Source organism: Cyanistes caeruleus, chromosome 10 (genome assembly GCF_971803275.1).
Source record: "Cyanistes caeruleus chromosome 10, bCyaCae1.hap1.1, whole genome shotgun sequence".
NCBI classification, from domain to species: domain Eukaryota; kingdom Metazoa; phylum Chordata; class Aves; order Passeriformes; family Paridae; genus Cyanistes; species Cyanistes caeruleus.
This window is the reverse complement of record NC_141710.1, coordinates 21,297,714-21,316,322: the sequence shown is the minus strand read 5'-3', so window position 1 is coordinate 21,316,322 and position 18,609 is coordinate 21,297,714. Positions and strand designations below refer to the sequence as shown.

Genomic DNA, 18,609 nt, shown 5'->3' with positions numbered 1-18,609 from the left:
GCTCCCGCGCGGGTTCTCCCGGCCCTTGCGCGCTCCCGCGCGTGTTCTCCCGGCCCTTGCGCGCTCCCGCGCGGGCTCTCCCGGTCCTTGCGCGCTCCCGCGCGGGTTCTCCCGGCCCTTGCGCGCTCCCGCGCTGCCCTGCGCGGTCTGCGGCGCCCCCTGGCGGCCGTGGCTCGGCACTGCGGGTGCGCGGCCGCGCGGGGGAGAGCGCAGGGAACTCTCCCGAAGAACGCGCTGGGTTCAGGCTCCGGGACCGGCGGCTGCCGGGAAGCCGAGCCGGCCCGGGGGTGCAGCAGGCCCGGTCCGAGGCTGTCCCCGGTGGAAGCGCCGCTGCAAACACGAGAATGAAATGAATTCGTGGAGGGGAGGCGCTCGGGGAGCAGCAGCGAGCCCCGAGGAGTGCTTCCCTGTGAAAATGCTGCACGGTGCCAGCTGTAAGTAAATCTTGTTTCTGCCTGTAGGAAGGACCTGGATTTCCACAACGTCGGGACTGAAAGGAGAGCAGAGGAGAGTGAACAGGCCAAAGCAAGATTGAAAGAGCGGCGTGGAGGCCGCTGTGGAAAATGGGGACACTGGAGAACCGAAGCTGATTTTGTGCTTCCTGGCAGATTTCCTGTGTTCCTGTGTTATTTGGGGGTTTTTGGGTATTGCATTCCCCCAGCTCTCACCTGAAATGCACAGAGGCTTCCCCAAAGCCAAAAGCTGGAGGTTTCTGTTTGAAGGTGCACAGCAGGGTCGCTTGTCTCTGTCCTCAGTCCCACTAGAAGATGACGATGCAGGGCTATCCCTGAACATGAAACAGGACTCACAGATTATCTAACTGCAACCAAAAAAATCATTTACCCCTATACCACAGAGAGGTGCAATCCATATCCCCAGCTCAAGCTATTTGCCAAGACTAAAAGCACTTTTTCTGGCCAAAAATATCGTATTCACTATCCTCAGGAGGTTACCCCCAGTATTTCTTGCCCTTAAAGGAGCATCAGTGGAGAACGTAATTGGAAAAATTAAAGAGTAGGAGGGGGAAAGTAATTACAGGCCACTAGAGAAAAACAAACATGTTCTGAATGTAGACAAAACATTGAACAGAGGGGAATTAATAGTACTACAAATCAAAAGGGAAAAATGTCAGCAAAGATCAGCAGAAAGTGAACATCCTATTTAAAGGGAAAATAGAAACAATCAAAATCGCAGACAAACACAGAAGAGGGAAGGAATTTGAAAAGCAACCTAAAATCAAAGTAAAGGAATGGAACAAATTTTACTCAGTACACAGTGATGATCAGCTAAAGCTGATGCATGAATATTTTAGAAAACTAAAGTCCCACCATGAAGGGACATGAGAGAAAACCTCAGCTGCTCAGACACAAGAGTTTTGTGATTTATACCCATTGGGCCAGGCTGGCTCCCATTCTGCAAAGTGAACTGGGCAAGGCTGGAAAATCTCTGCAGAGAAAAGGGATTTTCCAGTATGCCCCACAACCTTCCCCTTCCTCCCTGGCCTCCCCAGGGATTTTCCAGGAGGAAGGAGCTGGGGACTGGTGAGATCTGGCCTTTGAGGAGCTCTTGTCTCCTTTGGCCAAAGCAAAGATGAACAAGGGCTGCTCAGCTCTGGCAAGTCACTAAAACACCCTGGTGAAGCACAGTTTATCCAGCTGCAGCCACATTCTGAACACAGGCCACAAAGACTGGGGAAGATTTAAGTATTAAGCTGTTTAAAGATAATATGACAAAATGTATGGAGTAAAATTGTAATGGGATGATGGCAGACGGAGCTGGTAGTGATGAAATAAATAGAATTCTGAAATGAAACAATGAAATCCTCTCTTTGTGTGGTGAAAGCTGTGTCATGACCAAGGACTGTCATCACAAATGTGGGGCTGCCCTTTTTTAGGGCTTTGCTTGCTTTCACTCATGGTGTAACTTCCAGGCAGGAGTGGCCTTCTTGCTGCTTGTCTTTAAAGGAGCCACAAAGGCAGGTTAACACATCAGCCTTTATAAAATCCACAGCCCCATTTTTCCCCTTAAAGCATAAGGAACACATTCATATTTCACTCTCATTTCTCTCCAGTACAAAAGCACAGGGTCAGAATTAATGAGCAAAGTATTTGTGTGACGTTTTATATTGTATTGGCATTTATATAGTGCTTTTCACAGGCTTCATGTCAAAACCCTTTACAGGGCAATAAATCATATACCTTTCCTGATGAAATTGTATGTAGGCAATTGGGCACCTATCCTGCCCTCAGCAATGTCCCACGTGCGAGACACGGGGAGTGTGATGAAACCTGCAGAAGTGGGTCTGAAAAAAAATGGATGTAGGTCAAGCCTTCCCCCCTTAATATCCTGCAACACGTTAAAAAGTCTTTAGAGCCCACTTGAACAGCCACAGGAAAGACCTAACCTTAACATGACAAAGCTTCTATTACAGTCTGAATTACTCAACATGCAAATCGAATTGTGGGTCTTACACTTAACCCCAGGTTTTTTTTGTCTCTGAATTTAAACAAGTTGTCCATTTACATGGAAAATAAGGATTTTTCAATTGAATTAATTTCTAAAAACAGTGTCCATTCACGAGGCTGAACCCAAGTAGCGAATTTTGGTTGTTAGGCTTTCTGTTAGCATTCACAAGGATCCCTCCTAACACCAAGTCTGCAATGTGACAATGCATCTCTGCCCTGCTGGCGTTTCCCTTCCTATTTGCAGTTTTTCAGATAACGAAGAGTAATGAAGTTCTGAGGACTGGATGCCCGATTAGACTGACTCTTACACGTTTATTTGCATTCCTGCCGCGTTTCCAAAGCCACTTCGGGGTCAGAAAAAAAAAAAAGTGGAAAGTGGTTTAAAGTCTTTTGGGGGTTGGGAAGCAGGAGCCGGAGTTCTGCTTGTCTGTCTGTCTGTCTGTCTGGGGGAATCACGGCTCTCTGAGCATTTTTGGATTCCATTGGTACCAAAGGAAGATCTGTGGAGCCCCTCCTGGCAGGTCGTAGCCCCTCCCTTTCAACCCAATCCCCGAGACGGCACAAAGGCAATGGCTCAGAAGCAAATGGAAAATCTTTGCAGTAGCTCAACACCATTCGAAAACCACTTTTCCACCTCCGCTATCTGTAACACATGAAAACTGATAACATTCTGCACATGCTGGCTGATAGTTCAAATGTATTAGAACCAACTTAGTTATGATTTATGAGCCGGAAGAGCTGTTAGAATAATTTATATATGTGAAAGAATTAGAAAAAAAAAAAAAAAGAAAAAAAAAAAGGTGCCGTTCTCCACCAAACAGACATTAAGATTACTTAATCTAAAATCAAAGTGATCCAGAAGTAGAACAAAAGGTAAAAGCACATTGCCAGCTCCATTAACTGCCGTGGGCTGTGTTAGAAGTGGAGGGTTCTTACATCTCTGCAGAGGTGATTAATGTCCTGTGAGACCTGGGCGCTCTGTGCAGATGTACAGCCAAGGAACCAACCTCGCCTCTGCTTTGAGTTCTGTGGCAGGAGCTCTGCAAGGAGCTCAAATTCACACACTGCTGTTGTGCTCTGATGGCAACACAGCCTAATTTTATCTCTTGTTCCCATCTGAGTACACAGCTTATTTAGCAGTTTAAAGAATGATCTGTAAATAACACACACGAACCGACTTCAATGACAAGGATAATTAAAATGGTCTTTTCAGTGGGACACACTACCAGCACCAGTAGCTAAAGCTGAAGTCCAAGAGTAACCAACACATTAAAACCTGAAACTTCTATTTTTTCTGGCAGTAATACATTTGAAGATTAAATTAGACAAAATGTTTGTTACAACAAACGGACTTCTGTTAGCGTTCAGGATTATGCTCTCAGTCAAGGTTTATTAAGCTTTTGGTCCTATATATTCTAAAGATCTCAATTTCCTACTTCCATAATTTTTTAATCAGTTTTGTTTAAACTGGGAGCTTTTTACTTTTCAGTTTAAAAATTACTGCTTCTTCTTAAAACTTCTAGCACGTTATAGTATCTGGAATGAGTACTAAGGAAAAGGAAACAAGCTAAAATAAATGGCTATCTAATCTAACCCATCTGACAACTTCTAAGGTACCTATTATTGTGGTATCAAAGAACTGGATCTCTGATAGCATGTGATCTTTGATCTTAAATTGGACCTCCAATAACATTTTTAATTAAACATCTTATTTGATGCCTGCTGGAGCTAAAATGCAAATAGTGTCACATTAAAAATGGAAGTTAAGAGAGCAAGGAACAGAAAATGATGGCTGGTTATAATGTGGTTATTGTACAAAACAAAGAACCCCATCCTCCAGACCCTGTGGAATTAAAACAATCAGCCTCAAGGTTCAAAGACTGAGCAGAAACCACCTAGAAATGAAAAACGCTTTCAATTTATTAAAATTAATAGTGAATAAAACCATTTGTCAGAAGCAAATTTGAGATACACACAAGAATCACTTAGAAAAGCTGTTAAATGTTTTTACTTCCTTTGCCCTCCAGCACCCAGCAAATATTCCATTCTGGTGCAATCCTTCACTAGGAATTTTGTAGGACTTCCACACTAGCTGAGACAAACCATGCTTGTCCTCTTTGAAAGTGTTTCCAAATCACTTTGTGCGTAGGAATCATCGCTATTAAAACACAAATTCAGTGCCAGACTTTATTCAGCTACATTCAGAGCTGATTTGGAAGCGATTTCTGAGAGCCACAAAGAAGGAAAGGATCCTCAGAGCACTGCTGTTTGAATTTGTGGAGGTTTTTATGAGAGCACACATCGACCCACACCTTCTATCAACACAGGGCACACACAGACAGCGCCTGGCAGCAGCCCAGGGTGCTCTGCTCCTCCCTCATCAGGTCAGAATTACTCCCTTGTATGTTATGTGCTGCTCCTTCTGCTTAGGACATGGGTGCAGACAGCACTGCTCAGAATTTTCTGCTAGATATGGAATCCCCAAAGAAATCCATGGCACTTAAACCCAATGTATGTTAGAAACTCATCAAGTGCAGTTTCCACCATACCTCGACTACAGAGTAATTCTTTTCAAAAATCTCTTTACAAGTTTTTCTAAAATATTCCCATTTGTTTCTTTCTGCACTCATCACCATAATAAGAGCACACTAAACAACTCTTAGACCATCCTTTTCCCCCAGAGAAGGATGAGCATATGTGAAGTGATTTGTAAGATTTAAACTTTTCACTTTGATACAACTCTGTGTAAAGATATGACCACTCTGACACTCCTGGAGCCTCCTGGTACCTGCTGCCTGGAAGAAGGCAGAGTAAAAGCAGTGGTCATCAACACTTATCTGAGGTCAAAATTCAGCTCTTTTCTTTCAATTGTCACACAGATAATGACAAAAAAAATATATATGGCCACAATCCAGCAAGCAGTAAATAACAATAAGTATCCAGAATAGATTCCAGAAGGAACAATGATGGAATTTACATTTATTTCACGCTGCAGCTGGCACTCCTAACTGCAGGAACCAAAAAAGCCCTATGAAGGTGAAGAGCCAATTTGTGATTTCCTTCAGATGAAGCATCAGGGCAGGTGTTGATGTTGATCAGTTCCAGCAGAACCATCCCATCTCCTGCCAGTCCCTCGAGATCCCAGCAGAGCCTCCCTGATCACACAGCAATGCTCCATCCACCTCTCATATTTGAGCAGGAGCAGCGAATTCTGCACAGGAGAATCTGTGAAAAATGAGTGACAAAACCCTACAGAAGAAGCAGGAGAGCAAAGATTTCATTTTTCTCTTTCTTCACATTTCCTAAGGTAACTGTGGTTTAGCCTTTTGGTTTTCATTTTTCAGGGAAGTCCTTAAGCCTAGTTCACAGCAGCCTTTATGGCTGAGAGCTCATTCATCAAGAGCAAAATCTCACATGCAAAGTTCATGACAGAGTGGTGAGGTGCAAAGTTGAAAGAGAAGGAAAATAATTTTTCCCATCCCAGAAATCCTTTCAGAAGCACTCTCAATCACAACAAGATGACCTCAGAAGTGGGATTTGCTTGTTGTTTGGGGGTTTTGTTTGTTTCTACAGAAGCACAGGGGAAAAAAAAATAAAAAAAAATTTAAAAAGCACTCTTAACATCATCATAACTGAGAATTCAGACTCTCTTGGAATGTGAAGACTTTGGGGGTTAAATCCTTCTTCTCAGAGAAGCAGATCGGGGTTAGAGCCCATCCCCCTCTAAATCCTAGCCTGAAAAGAAACATTTTATTACAGAAGTTTCACTGAAACTGGCGCGTTCCCACAAAATGTTTCAATGGTGAGAAATAAAGAGTTCCCAAGCGTAAAGCACTGCCAAAAAATTCCCAATCCTTTCTAGCCAGTGAGCAAGGAAATGTGTTATTCTGCCATCAGTGGAGAAGGAAACCCCTGTCCCAGTGGTGCTGTAAGGTCATGCTTCATCTTGTCCCCAGCAATTTGTGTGTGCACCCACAATTCCTGGTACCTGGAATAATGTAGGGTCATTTTCTAATGCATTTCAGCAGTTTTTATTGCAAATGCCTGTATAAAAACAATAAACATGGCTAAAGAACACAGGCAGAAAGCTACAGTGACCTCTTTTCTATCCTTTTACAGCAATCTCTCTTCCCTTCATGGTGTATGAAGAGACTTTGGGAAAAAAAATCTTTCCAAAATATTTACTCTTCAAACCCATATGCTTTTAAAAGAGAGGTGGGATCCAGGTTTCACCTCTAGCACTTAGCACTTGCCTCTTGCTCACGTGTTGGGAAAGGCTGGGAAAGAGAAGCTCTTACTTTGCCTGAAATTGAGTGCAAGGTGACACCTCCCTGATCTGCCACAACTCAGACTCTTTCTGGAGGACAAACTAACCAACCCATGCTAATTCCATCTTTCTCCCAAATTTCCTTTGCTATCCCCAAACAGGCAACACAACACCTGCTGTTATCCCAACAAAGCAAGTGCTACCAGGGAGGAAAAGCACTTCATGTTACAGAGCAAAGAACTTCTCCACTGGCTGCTCTCAAACAAAATCCAGCTGAGCAAAATAAATCCTGTTTTCTCACTAAAGAAGTCCTCATGTGCTCAAAAGAATCCTGAAAGGACTCAAATGCTTCATACAGTTTTTAATTAATTCTATCTAGACACACAGCAGTCTGAGAGGCTGTAGTGTTATATATATAACCTCCTTCCATTTCACTATTTACATTGTGTTATTCTCTGGCTATTTCCCAACTCTATTCACTCACCCTAGAGATCAATTTAGGCACCAAAATAAAATATGATCTTATCTTTGCACTGCACAGAAAAGTGAAACAAAATTTCTCACGGGAGGCAGGGGTTAAGGCACTGGACTGGGTGTCAGAGAAGTGGTGTTCTATTCTTGGCTCTACCACTCACTTGCTGTGGGAGCTTGTAGAGCAAGATACAGAGCAGGAATGGAGACTCCAGCCAAGAAATTTCTCCTCTGTAACTTTTCCTCTTTCATTATGCATGAGAGTGAGTTTTTCCAGCGTCCAAGCACACATCTGAAAGTCGAGGAAACACGATTCTACCAAAATACAGAACCAGCAGAGAAAGAAAATGAGTGGAAAACATCAATTACAAAGTTTTTTTGGGCACCTCTGAAGAAGTGAAACAGAATCTCTACTCACACAGTGAAGATAGAGAAGAAATTCAGCCCCAGGTCCAGCAGGCACTGCTCCAAGGACTGCAGTGGACCTGCACATGGGTGACTTTGGTCTGCTGTGCTGCTACTCCTGGATCTATTTGCTGCTACAGACAAGTTTTCTGAGACACTGAACAACAAAGAATCAGGCCAGGGATGAGAGGGTTTGCTCTGGGTTTGTTTTTTTAACAAAAATAGGAATCTACACTTTGGTTTGGAAATAAGCAATCTGACTTTAAAAAGTAAAAATAGACTTTATTGGGGCAATTTTTGTTCAAAAGCCATAGCTAAGACTATATCCAGACATGGAGTAACAAACTGCCTAAATAAAGAATTACAAACTCACAGTTAACTCCTGCTGGAAACAGTATTTCCTTCCCCAGGAACAGAGCAGGCAGTACTTCTTGCTTTAGGTAATAGCTGTGGTCTAATGCACAAAATTGAAACATTTCTAATCATTTTGGGAGACCCGAAGAAAGAGTAAACATGTAGGTCCTCACTTGGCATGGCTGGATCTTGTTCTACCATGCCAGCTAACGACTGAAGGGTGAAACTGTTGCAGCTACAGTGCTCTGTGTGTAAAATAGATGATGAAACTGATTTATCTTAGCCATATTTATTTTTAATTACACAGAAAATCTGCCCACATTCTGCCTTGAGCTGTGTTCTAGATGTTCAGTGCACACTCAACTTGTTTGCTGATGGTTTTACAGTTGGGTCTCAGATCCTTTAGGTTCACAGAAACAGAAAACTTATCCAGTCATAGAATATTCTTCAATATTAACCTTTTTCTTAGACTTTGTATTAGATATAAGGGAACAGTATATACCTTATTTTAACATTTTAAGACTCATATGAAATCAAAGTCTGACCAATAACCTCACAAAAGCAGCTGCTGTGTAGTGTCAATTCTCAAACACAGGTGACTCTGGTTCTATTATATAATAAAATATACTGTCTTGGCCAACAAGAAGAAAATTTCTTATTCAGTCAATCCCTCAAAATACCAAGTTTTCAGAAACTTTTGGTCTGAGAGCCAGGCACACCTGGACTCCTTTAAGGACTCCATAGAAAATATACACTTGTAAGTGATTTATTAAAAATGTTAGCAGGAAATATTGGTCTCTTTACCTATAAAGTGTTTCTTCCCTCTTCCTTTTTTTATGTCAAACCTCTAATATTTCTGATTTTTCAGGGCCTGTAACAAACTGTCCCAGGCAGTTGCTCAGGAAGGCAAACTAGCTTCTTGATACATGAGAAAAATCCTTCCAATTTCATACTTCTAAAATTTTTCTATATTTTGATTGCTGAAATATTATGTAACCACAGCCTTTAATCTAAGTGCAAGCCACACTTGATATATAACAATTATTTCTTAATAAAATGTAATTATAAAAAGTTCAAGGCAGTCTCAGGGAATGTGCAACTGAAACTGTTAATGTGCCTGAGGGATTATTTCCACACTTACGTATATTAGGCACTATATAAAACATAGGATTCCTTGAGACATTATCAACAAATCAGAATTATTTTTTTTTTTTAAAACCTGCTTTTTACTGATTGCATTATCAAGTTCAATTTTATTAGCTTGAATCTTCTGATATGATATGAAGGATATGATTTTAATAATGTATAAAAGGTTTGCCTGGTAGTTGGCTGTTGGCTTTTACTGGCTACTTAATGTAATCTGTAATTACTGGAGCAGCTCCTGTGTTGGCCAGTGCTTTATGATCACTGGAAAGCTCTGCTGGGTTGCACTTGGTGTACAAGAACATCTCTCTGCTGATTGATGGCTGCACCCTATGGAAGTGTTCTCATTTTGTCCTTGAAGCATTCCTTTAAGGAACTGTCAGTCCCTATCCCTCCTTGCCAAGCAGCAACCTGGAGACAGCCATGATCTGCTTTTACACCAATGAGCTCCCAAGAATGTCTCCCTTGGCTTCATATTTGGTTCCCAAATCTTCAACCAACGATGTATTTATCTTTTAATTGTTAGAAATGGCTCGTTTCAATTTACTTTGCACAAACTTCAAGATGGAAAACACCCAAAGGCCCCGCTATACCTCATTTAAAAAAGGAAAATAAAATGTTGCAGGGCTTGGCTTTGATAGACTTCCACCTTTTTAAATGTTGTTCCTTTTTTTATTTTAAGCTGAAAAATCCTGAACTATCTGAAACAGCTGGCCAGAACTTGCTGTTGAGAAACACACTTAAAACATGATGTGAACAGGCTTTATTACAAGACTAAGCTGAATTTTAAAGCATAACATTGCCAAGCCATTAGGTCACCTACAGCTTCCTGTGTGACCTGTGGCTTCATGTGTCACCTGCTTTGGTGGTACTACCAAGATAAACCTGGAAATAGAAGCAAAATGCTGGAAATATTCCAGAACTGCTGTATCCCTGAGCCTTTTAAGCTTGAACTTTCTGCTCACAAGATTTCCATGAAATCGATTGACAACTAAACCACTGGACTAATCACAAAATCAGCAATTTGTGTTTATGATCCTCACTGGGTATAAACCAGCTTTTTGTCCTGGTGGTGTAATTTTGCTACATTAAAAATGGTTTTTCTGAGGAAAAAAATCCTTATGGAAAGTCCTCGTGATTGGAGAATGAAAAGTCAACTCAGTAGAAAAGTTAATGTTATCAAAAAGCTTATTAAAGGGTATTTTTTTTCTGTATTGCATGACAATTTTTGTACTGCCTAATACTACTTATCGATTCTATACTTTTTTTTCTGGGAAATTGTTCACTGAAAGGTTCCTGTGGTTTCATAAGGAAAATCAGGAGAGTATACTGTCATTTTTCAGAATTTGCCATCTATTTAATTTCAAATTCATGGTGGCTGCTCTCTCTGAAGGCAGTTAGAACATGGTCTTATAAGTCATAGGAATAGAAAGCTATAAAATACTTTATAAATAATATTTTGGTGTTAAAAACACCAATAAAGAATCATTATCTTCATTTCCAATTAAAAAAACAAAACAAAACAAAAAAGGCTCCCTGAGAGGGGTTTTAAAGATTTTTCTCAGTATAGAACATCATGTTTTAGTGAATTGGTTACCTGTTTTCTCAGGGAAATTTATACATTTCATGTTCACTAAAGAACCTGCTGCTCTGTGGTATGGGACATCCTCATCTCCAGTTCTAGCTACCAGGGACTGTGGTTTTTCTGCATCTCACAGCTCACAGGACAAGAGTTTCTTCTCAGGACTTACAATTTAAACTGTAGATAAGAACCAAAAGGATTTCTTTTCCTAATATCAAATCAATTTAGCTCTTATTGCAAGTCGAAACCTGCTGCAAGGCCAACACAGGTGGAAACTGAACATATTGTCCTTCATGTCTGATGAAAGAATGGGGAGTTTTAAACATCATTCTCTGTAACTGCTAAATCATTCACATATACACATCAATAAACCTCTGCCTTTGGACAAGTCTTGTGATTGTCCACTGAAATTTTGTTTTACTCATTAGCTGAGTTGCATTCTTACTATCAGAGAAAACACCCAAACACAACAAACTGAGTAACAAACCACCTAATACTTCTATATTCTGCCTGGCTAAGTCTGTGGGTCTATCTTTTTGCTGTAAATAAAAACAATTTAAAATCAACATTAACAGGGAAGAAAGCCACTATTCAAGACATCAGTGAGAACCCCCTGTTACCTGTAAGGCCACTACTATAATCCCTGATAATTTCTTGGGAGCAGAATCAAAGGACTACAGCATGCAACTTCAATTAAAAAATCCAGCCAGAATAAATAGAGAAAACATGAAAACAGTGATTTTTCTGGCACTCCGTTTGAAAGGAAGAGTTAAATTAATACATGAAAAGATCCTATCAGCTCTGACTTGTCTGAGTTATTAATTGAACACCTTCTTGGAAACATGTAGATAAAGACGTGTACCTTAGAGAATATGAGATAAGAGTGAAAGGAAAGGGGGAGAAATTAGCAGTTTTGCCAGTTCACTCCCTTAATTGTCAAGCTAAGGCTGTTCAAAGCTGCCTGGAGCAGTGCAATACAGAACGGCAACGAAAGCGTGGGCTGGCGATGCAGAAGATAAAAACTTCAGGATTATCCTTAAATGTACTTATCTTTAGACACAGAAGAGGCTGGAAAGCCAGCTGAACGATATAAAGCTGTTCTAAAACAAGACAAATATCTACTCCATGTGTTATAAGCAGTTCAAGCTGCTTCCTGTGATGAAAAACATGGGCTGTACGGTAGAAATACTACAGCTAAGTACAATAGATCCCATGATACAGTTGTTTAAAGGAATATTAGAGTGATGAAAGAAGTGATGGAATTCTGCTCTTTAGGAGGCTCAGAACCGGCGAGGAAAAGTTGAAGCACGGTGATTTGGTAAATGCTGCTGATGCTGGAAGTTTGTGAGCTGGAGGACAGATTTCTGCCAGGGCTGTCCGGGGACAATAAGGCTGGATGGTTCTCTTGCCCCGGGCAGGGGGAGAGCAGGAGAGGATGCTCAGCATTTCCCATCCTCATCCTCCAAAGGGCGGTGGGATCCTTCCCACCGAGCTGCACCGGATGGATGCAAGCAGCTCAGAGGGGCACATCTGGAGTCAGTCCTGGGACCAAACCCCTCTCAGCACTTCATTTCAGTCAGTTTTTATCCTTTCTGCCTTGTTTTGTCCCCCACGGAGCTCAGTGAAGCGCCCAACTGTAACATTCAGATAATAGCAAATACAGTAATAAGGAAAAAACTGATTAAAATACTAATTGCCACACTAAAATGTTGCCTATGAAATTATCAGAGCTGCCAATATCCCATCATTAATGAACAAAAGTCTGATTATCTTTTCAATAAAAACAGAGAAATTCCAGCCTTTAAACTCGTTATCATGGCAAACCAGAACGCTATGATAATGCACGAGAACTTCAGTTTTCAGCTGTAAAATTCCCAAAAGTCTTGTGACTTGTTTATAACTTTGTTATAGATGATTACCTTCCTCACTCACACAACTCCCACGTTTGCTTTTTTGGGAAACAAAGTGTATATTCCACAAAAGCAAGCAGGAAATTTATTTAAATAAATGAGAAATATGGAAAGTGATTTATCCTACAACACACTGCTGTGCACTGGAAAGCTTGACGTTTGCACAGCTAGTTTCAAATCACACAATGCATTTTTAGAGGCAAAAGTAAAATTTAATATCTGCAAATGTTGATCTCTGACAACGTTTTCAATTGGGGTCAAACTGTCAAAATACTTTGCCAAGGTGAATCCTAAACAGGATAGACAGGAAATAAAATTCTTTATTTTGTGCAAAGATATGTTTTAATTATTTTCTCAACCAAACATAAACTGCAAATTAGTAGTGTTTTGAGCAAACTTGAAAGGGAATAAAAATCTAGTGTTAACCAACATTTCTTAATCAGTTCCGTTTATCTAGAATTTACATTGAAAAATGCATTTTTAAATACTTGTTACATAGGGATGACAATTCATTTTAGTGCCTTCCTGTGAGGCTTAAATAACATTTTTTAAAATTTTGCTTTGAATTGGATTCCATAACAAGAATTCATTTAAATTGTTTCCATTTAATAGCAGTTTGTGTGTACTTTTTTTTTTTTAAAAAAAAAGGGAGGGGGGGAAACTCCAAAAAAAAACCCCACATAGTTTCACTTAAATTCCCCTCTTTGCACATTAAACTGGGTAATGCACCGAGTTCCACTCCAGTGTTTTACAAATGAATGGCTGTTGCCATCTACCGTTGGAAAAATAGGATCAACAGCAAGAGATAACAGCACAGATAAGACCTGCGGAACAAAGGCTTCAGCAGCCACAGAGGATCAGCTCTTCCTACCGAGATATTTGAAATACAAAACTCAAGAGAGGTAGAAAAATGTCCCTTCTATTCCTAAGCCACTGTGTTTTTTAGGTCTGATCCAGCTGGGAAGAAAACACGAAGCCAAACTTTGATGACTTCATTTTATACAAATCTGAGGGTTTGGAAGGCTTCACCCAGAACTGCAGCTAAAGTTGAGTACACACAAATTTTTAAAAATGAACTAATAAATCTTAATTTTAAAATACTATTAGGCCCAGGTTACAATCATGCAGCCTGAAAACCATAAATGGAGGAGGCAAAAGTCTGCAGCCATGCAATGCAGAGCTCTGGCTGGAAAATGGACCTGACCTGAGCCACAGGCAGGGCAGAGTCACCCAGCACAGGACCAGGAGCCAGAGTGGGTGTCCCAGGCTCCTGTGCCAGAGGTTTAGCACTTCCTGGAGTTGGTTTTTCCAAACTTCTTTCAGATAAAACAACTTTAGTACTTGGATGTGTTGAGTTGAATGCAGAGAACTGAGCAAAGAAAAGCACAGAAAGTTATTATATTCTTACACAATCTTTAGTCCATGATTTTTAGCATTTACAAAGATTTGATTGCATGTCTTCACTTTACAATTAAATTACTTATGTATAAATAATTGAGACATATGCTTCTTCCATTCCTTTTCCTGATAAATATCCTTAGATACCACATCCAACCACATTTTGAAGGTACCCCTTGTCCAGGCAATCCACAAACAGAATGAGGGAAGGGTTCTATTAATGTTTGCCAGACCTGTCGGAGGTTAAACAGCCTTTGAATTAAACCATTCTTTACTCTTTGATAATTATTATTTTTCCTTAAGACACTTTTTGTTGCCCCATAAGCAAGGTCAACTTGAACTGTTTTGTTAGACTCAATATCTCAGTACAATGTTAACTCTGCTCGTGCTGTTCTTACAAGCTCTGTGTGTGCTGTCACCTCTGCCAATGACTTTGGGAAGTGTTTAGCAAAATTCTCTGTAAGTAGAAAAACTCCAGCTTTTCTGTTGGTCATTTCAAATACACAGTAAAGTGTACTTTAAGTTTGCACACCAAGTCACACCAACACGTGAATCTGTACTTGTCCATCTTTACAAACCTCTTGCACTGATTTAAATCTTGGTTTGTTTGTTGTGCACTGACACATCGCATCCGACCCAAACAACCACGATTGTTTTTAAACTCATGCAAGAAAGATAAAACCTGCACTGGGAACAGATTAATGAAATCGGTGTAGGATAAAAACCTGCTGCTTTCATGCAGGGGAGTGAAAAAGGACAAGGACATTGAGAGGTGACTGAAAGCAGAGGTCAAGGTGGAGCCAGGAGTGGGGCACAGCTCAGGACCGTGCCTGTCACACAGCACCGCAGCTGGAACCAACCCGGCTGAGACCCTGAGATGTGAGAGCTTGGAAATGTGCTGATGGGGGAGGTGTGTTCATCCCCTCGGGGGGTCCAGGTCTGTCAGCTCCCAAAACACCCTCAGAGCTGTCTGCACAAGCACTGTAATGCTATTCCTCCTGCTATCCCACCAGTTCTATGGGATCCCCTAAAGGATTTCATCCCAAGGTTCTCCACAGAAGAGGATCAGGTTTCCCACAGGGACAGAAAGCTCTGGAGTGTTCAGAAGCAGCACACCAGAAGATGACCGTGCAAAAGGAAGGTAACCCCAGGCACACAGGAGTGCAGCGAGGCCACTTCATCCTGCTGGGGGAACACACAGGGCTGGGTCCCCTTTGGCCAGAGCACTGTCCCTGTACCCAGCCTGATGCAGCAAATGTCGTGGGACTGCCCTCGAACAGCAGCAGTGCCCACCTCAAACAGACCTGAGCCAGCTGTCCTTCAAAGCTCAGCCTAAACATCTGTTACAAACCTCCTGACCACTCGGTGCTAACTCCTGAGCCTCTGGCACTCCACAAATCACCCAGGATGTGCAACCCCAAACCCCAAACTAACAGAATGGCAGAGCAAGGTGTGGACCTCAATAAAGCCCTTTCATAACTTTACTGAGCAAAAGAGCTCCTCCTCTCCAAAACATCAACCGATTTTAAAAGGGTTTTGAAATTAAACAAATCTGGAGATATTAAGATGTGCATTTACATCTTGGGGAGGAAAATTGACTTAGTGCCAGATGATACAAATGGAGCTGCCGCCGGGACAGGTAATTACTTGGCTGCCGGGTGACTTTTTTTCCTGTCTGCTCTAAGAAGAAACATTGAATACAATTCCTTTGACACACTTGCAAATGGTTTTAAACACTTGAGGAGTGAAAGAGCTGAGAGTTTCTGTTTGCATTCCTAAAAAGCCACATTAGCACGTTTTTTGGCCTGTTTCACTGGGGCTGTGCGAGGCTGCTTAGAAACAGTAGCAAGCTGCAGCTACAGCCCCAGTTGTTGTCCTCTCTGCAACAATGTCACGTTGCAGTTTTCCTTCTTTCCAAAAATAAATAGAAGCAAATGTAGACCACGTTCTGAGTTCCTCAGCATTTTCTCTCTGACACACGGATCTGAATGAGCACGTATTCTTTTATGACTAGAGAAACTTGGCAGTTTCAGCTTATCACCCCTTTCAGAAGGGACAGCTATAAAAATCATTTTAAATACTACCAAACCAGGTATACTTAGAAGACGTTTTTTCAGAGAGAGAGTTGTAAGTCAAGTAGAGTTTCATTTGAAAAACAGTGTCCTAAGCACATGAAATATCTTGGCTCTGCATGTTTAGCTGAGAGTCTGAAATGAAGTATTTTATGCTAAGTGAAACTGTTGCTTGGAAACAAGATAAAACAGTGAAAACATAATTGTTTGAACTAAGAAAGAACATTACCATCAGCAGAGCCAGCACCAGTTTTAGCTGGATCAGGTTTATTAAGCAAATTCAGATTCCAGTACCAGAAAGGCCCTACATATCTTCAAGTGTGTGGGGTCGGCCTCTCCTGTTTCTGTTTATTCTGGCCACAGAAGGTTTCTTTCAAACAGAATCAAAAAATTAAGTACCCAAGTTCACTTCCATCCTCCGTGCAAAGAAAAAAACAGAAGGCCACAAGATGGCACTGGTCAAACACTCAGGATATTAATGGTGCATTGGTAAATGAGCACTGATGATGCCCAAGCTCAGTTTTTAGGGCTACATCTGTGTCCAATGTGTGCCCATAGATCTGATGAACCTGTAAGTGGTTGATGCCAAGTACAGAAATACAAATACAGAATACAGATACAGAAATACCAAAAAGGTTTAGTTATGGTCAGAACTAACAGCAGAGGTAACTGAGCATAATTCCTGTGGTGGTGATGGCACTGGATGGGCCTTGGCGTTCCTCCTTCAGGCAGACAGCGCTGGGGCTCAGCACGCTGCAGGCAGGTTTGGTGTCGTACCCTGGCACGCTGCAGGCAGGTTTGGTGTTGTACCCTGGCACAAAGCAGGCAGGTTTGGTGTTGTACCCTGGCACAAAGCAGGCAGGTTTGGTGTTGTACCCTGGCACAAAGCAGGCAGGTTTGGTGTTGTACCCTGGCACGCTGCAGGCAGGTTTGGTGTTGTACCCTGGCACGCTGCAGGCAGGTTTGGTGTTGTACCCTGGCACAAAGCAGGCAGGTTTGGTGTTGTACCCTGGCACAAAGCAGGCAGGTTTGGTGTTGTACCCTGGCACAAAGCAGGCAGGTTTGGTGTTTGTTGTACCCTGCCACAAAGCAGGCAGGTTTGGTGTTTGTTGTACCCTGGCACAAAGCAGGCAGGTTTGGTGTTTGTTGTACCCTGCCACAAAGCAGGCAGGTTTGGTGTTTGTTGTACCCTGGCACAAAGCAGGCAGGTTTGGTGTTGTACCCTGGCACAAAGCAGGCAGGTTTGGTGTTTGTTGTACCCTGGCACAAAGCAGGCAGGTTTGGTGTTTGTTGTACCCTGGCACAAAGCAGGCAGGTTTGGTGTTTGTTGTACCCTGGCACAAAGCAGGCAGGTTTGGTGTTTGTTGTACCCTGGCACAAAGCAGGCAGGTTTGGTGTTGTACCCTGGCACAAAGCAGGCAGGTTTGGTGTTTGTTGTACCCTGGCACAAAGCAGGCAGGTTTGGTGTTTGTTGTACCCTGGCACAAAGCAGGCAGGTTTGGTGTTGTACCCTGGCACAAAGCAGGCAGGTTTGGTGTTGTACCCTGGCACAAAGCAGGCAGGTTTGGTGCGGTGCCCCTGGCACACATTGCAGTTTTTCTTCACGGCAGTGCCAAAGCCTGAGCACAGGGAGAGGAATTGCTGAAGGAAGACAAGCCACAACACCTTGTCCTCGCTATCCTTGCTCCACACTGCAGCGAAGTATTTGTTCCCAGTTCCCCGCGCTGTCTCTCACGCTTTCACAAATTCAGCTCCTCGTCTCCAAATTCGATGAGTAAAACTCGAGATTTCTTGAACTCGATGAATGAAATTCAGCCTTTCTGAGCTTCCCTCAGCTCAGGGCTCTCCCAGCTAAGAGCCGGGCGGTGTGCGCCCGTCCCAGCGCCCGCCCTCTGAGGGGAGCACACGACAAACCCCGCCGGGGACCGGAGCTCCGGGGGCTCCGTTCGGGGTCCCCGCCGGGCCCAGCAGAGCCGGGGGCGGCCGGGACCCCCCGAGCGCGGGGGCCGGGCGCTCCCGGCGGGGATGAGGGGGTTTGGGGGTGTCGGGGCGGCGCCCACCGCGCACTCCACGTCTTAGGGAGCCGCGGCTGCTCAGCGCCCGGCGGCGCCGCGCCCGTTTTGCTCTGCTGGGGTCCCCCGGCTGCCCAGGGTGGGCGGGCCGGCCCTTTGGTCCCGGCCGCCGCCGAGGCTGACAGAGACGAACTCTTCGCGGCGGTAGCGGCGCTGAGCCTGCCGACCGCGGCCTCTACGAGGGGCGAAGGCGGGACCATCCCCTGTTACGGAGGAGGGACAGGGACCCCAGGGTGGGCCGGGGTGTGAATCCCCCTCGCTGGCTTTTTTTGAGGCCGGAACTCTTTTCCCTCTCCCCCCCCTTTCCCATGGCCGCTCCCTTGGCCCGCTGAAAGTCAGCGAGTAAAACAGCGGGCGAGCGTGAGGGGCGCAGCCGCCATTAGGGTTAGTCGGCCACAGGGCCTGCACACCCCAGCGCAGGCCGTAATGCGCCGCGCTCCGCCTCTTATACCCCCCCGCGGCCACGCCCC

General features: G+C 43.2%; 1 protein-coding gene across 1 annotated transcript; it reads right to left on the bottom strand.

The window, feature by feature from the left end:
* Positions 1 to 4,363: 4,363 nt before the first annotated feature.
* Positions 4,364 to 18,540, bottom strand: LOC147651361 (uncharacterized). The gene is made up of 2 exons (XM_086843812.1): positions 14,078 to 18,540; positions 4,364 to 5,690 (listed from the first exon to the last, which is right to left on the bottom strand). Exon 1 carries the CDS (start codon positions 17,654 to 17,656, stop codon positions 16,721 to 16,723), a length of 936 nt encoding a protein of 311 aa, XP_086699938.1. The 5' UTR covers positions 17,657 to 18,540; the 3' UTR covers positions 4,364 to 5,690; positions 14,078 to 16,720.
* Positions 18,541 to 18,609: the final 69 nt, after the last annotated feature.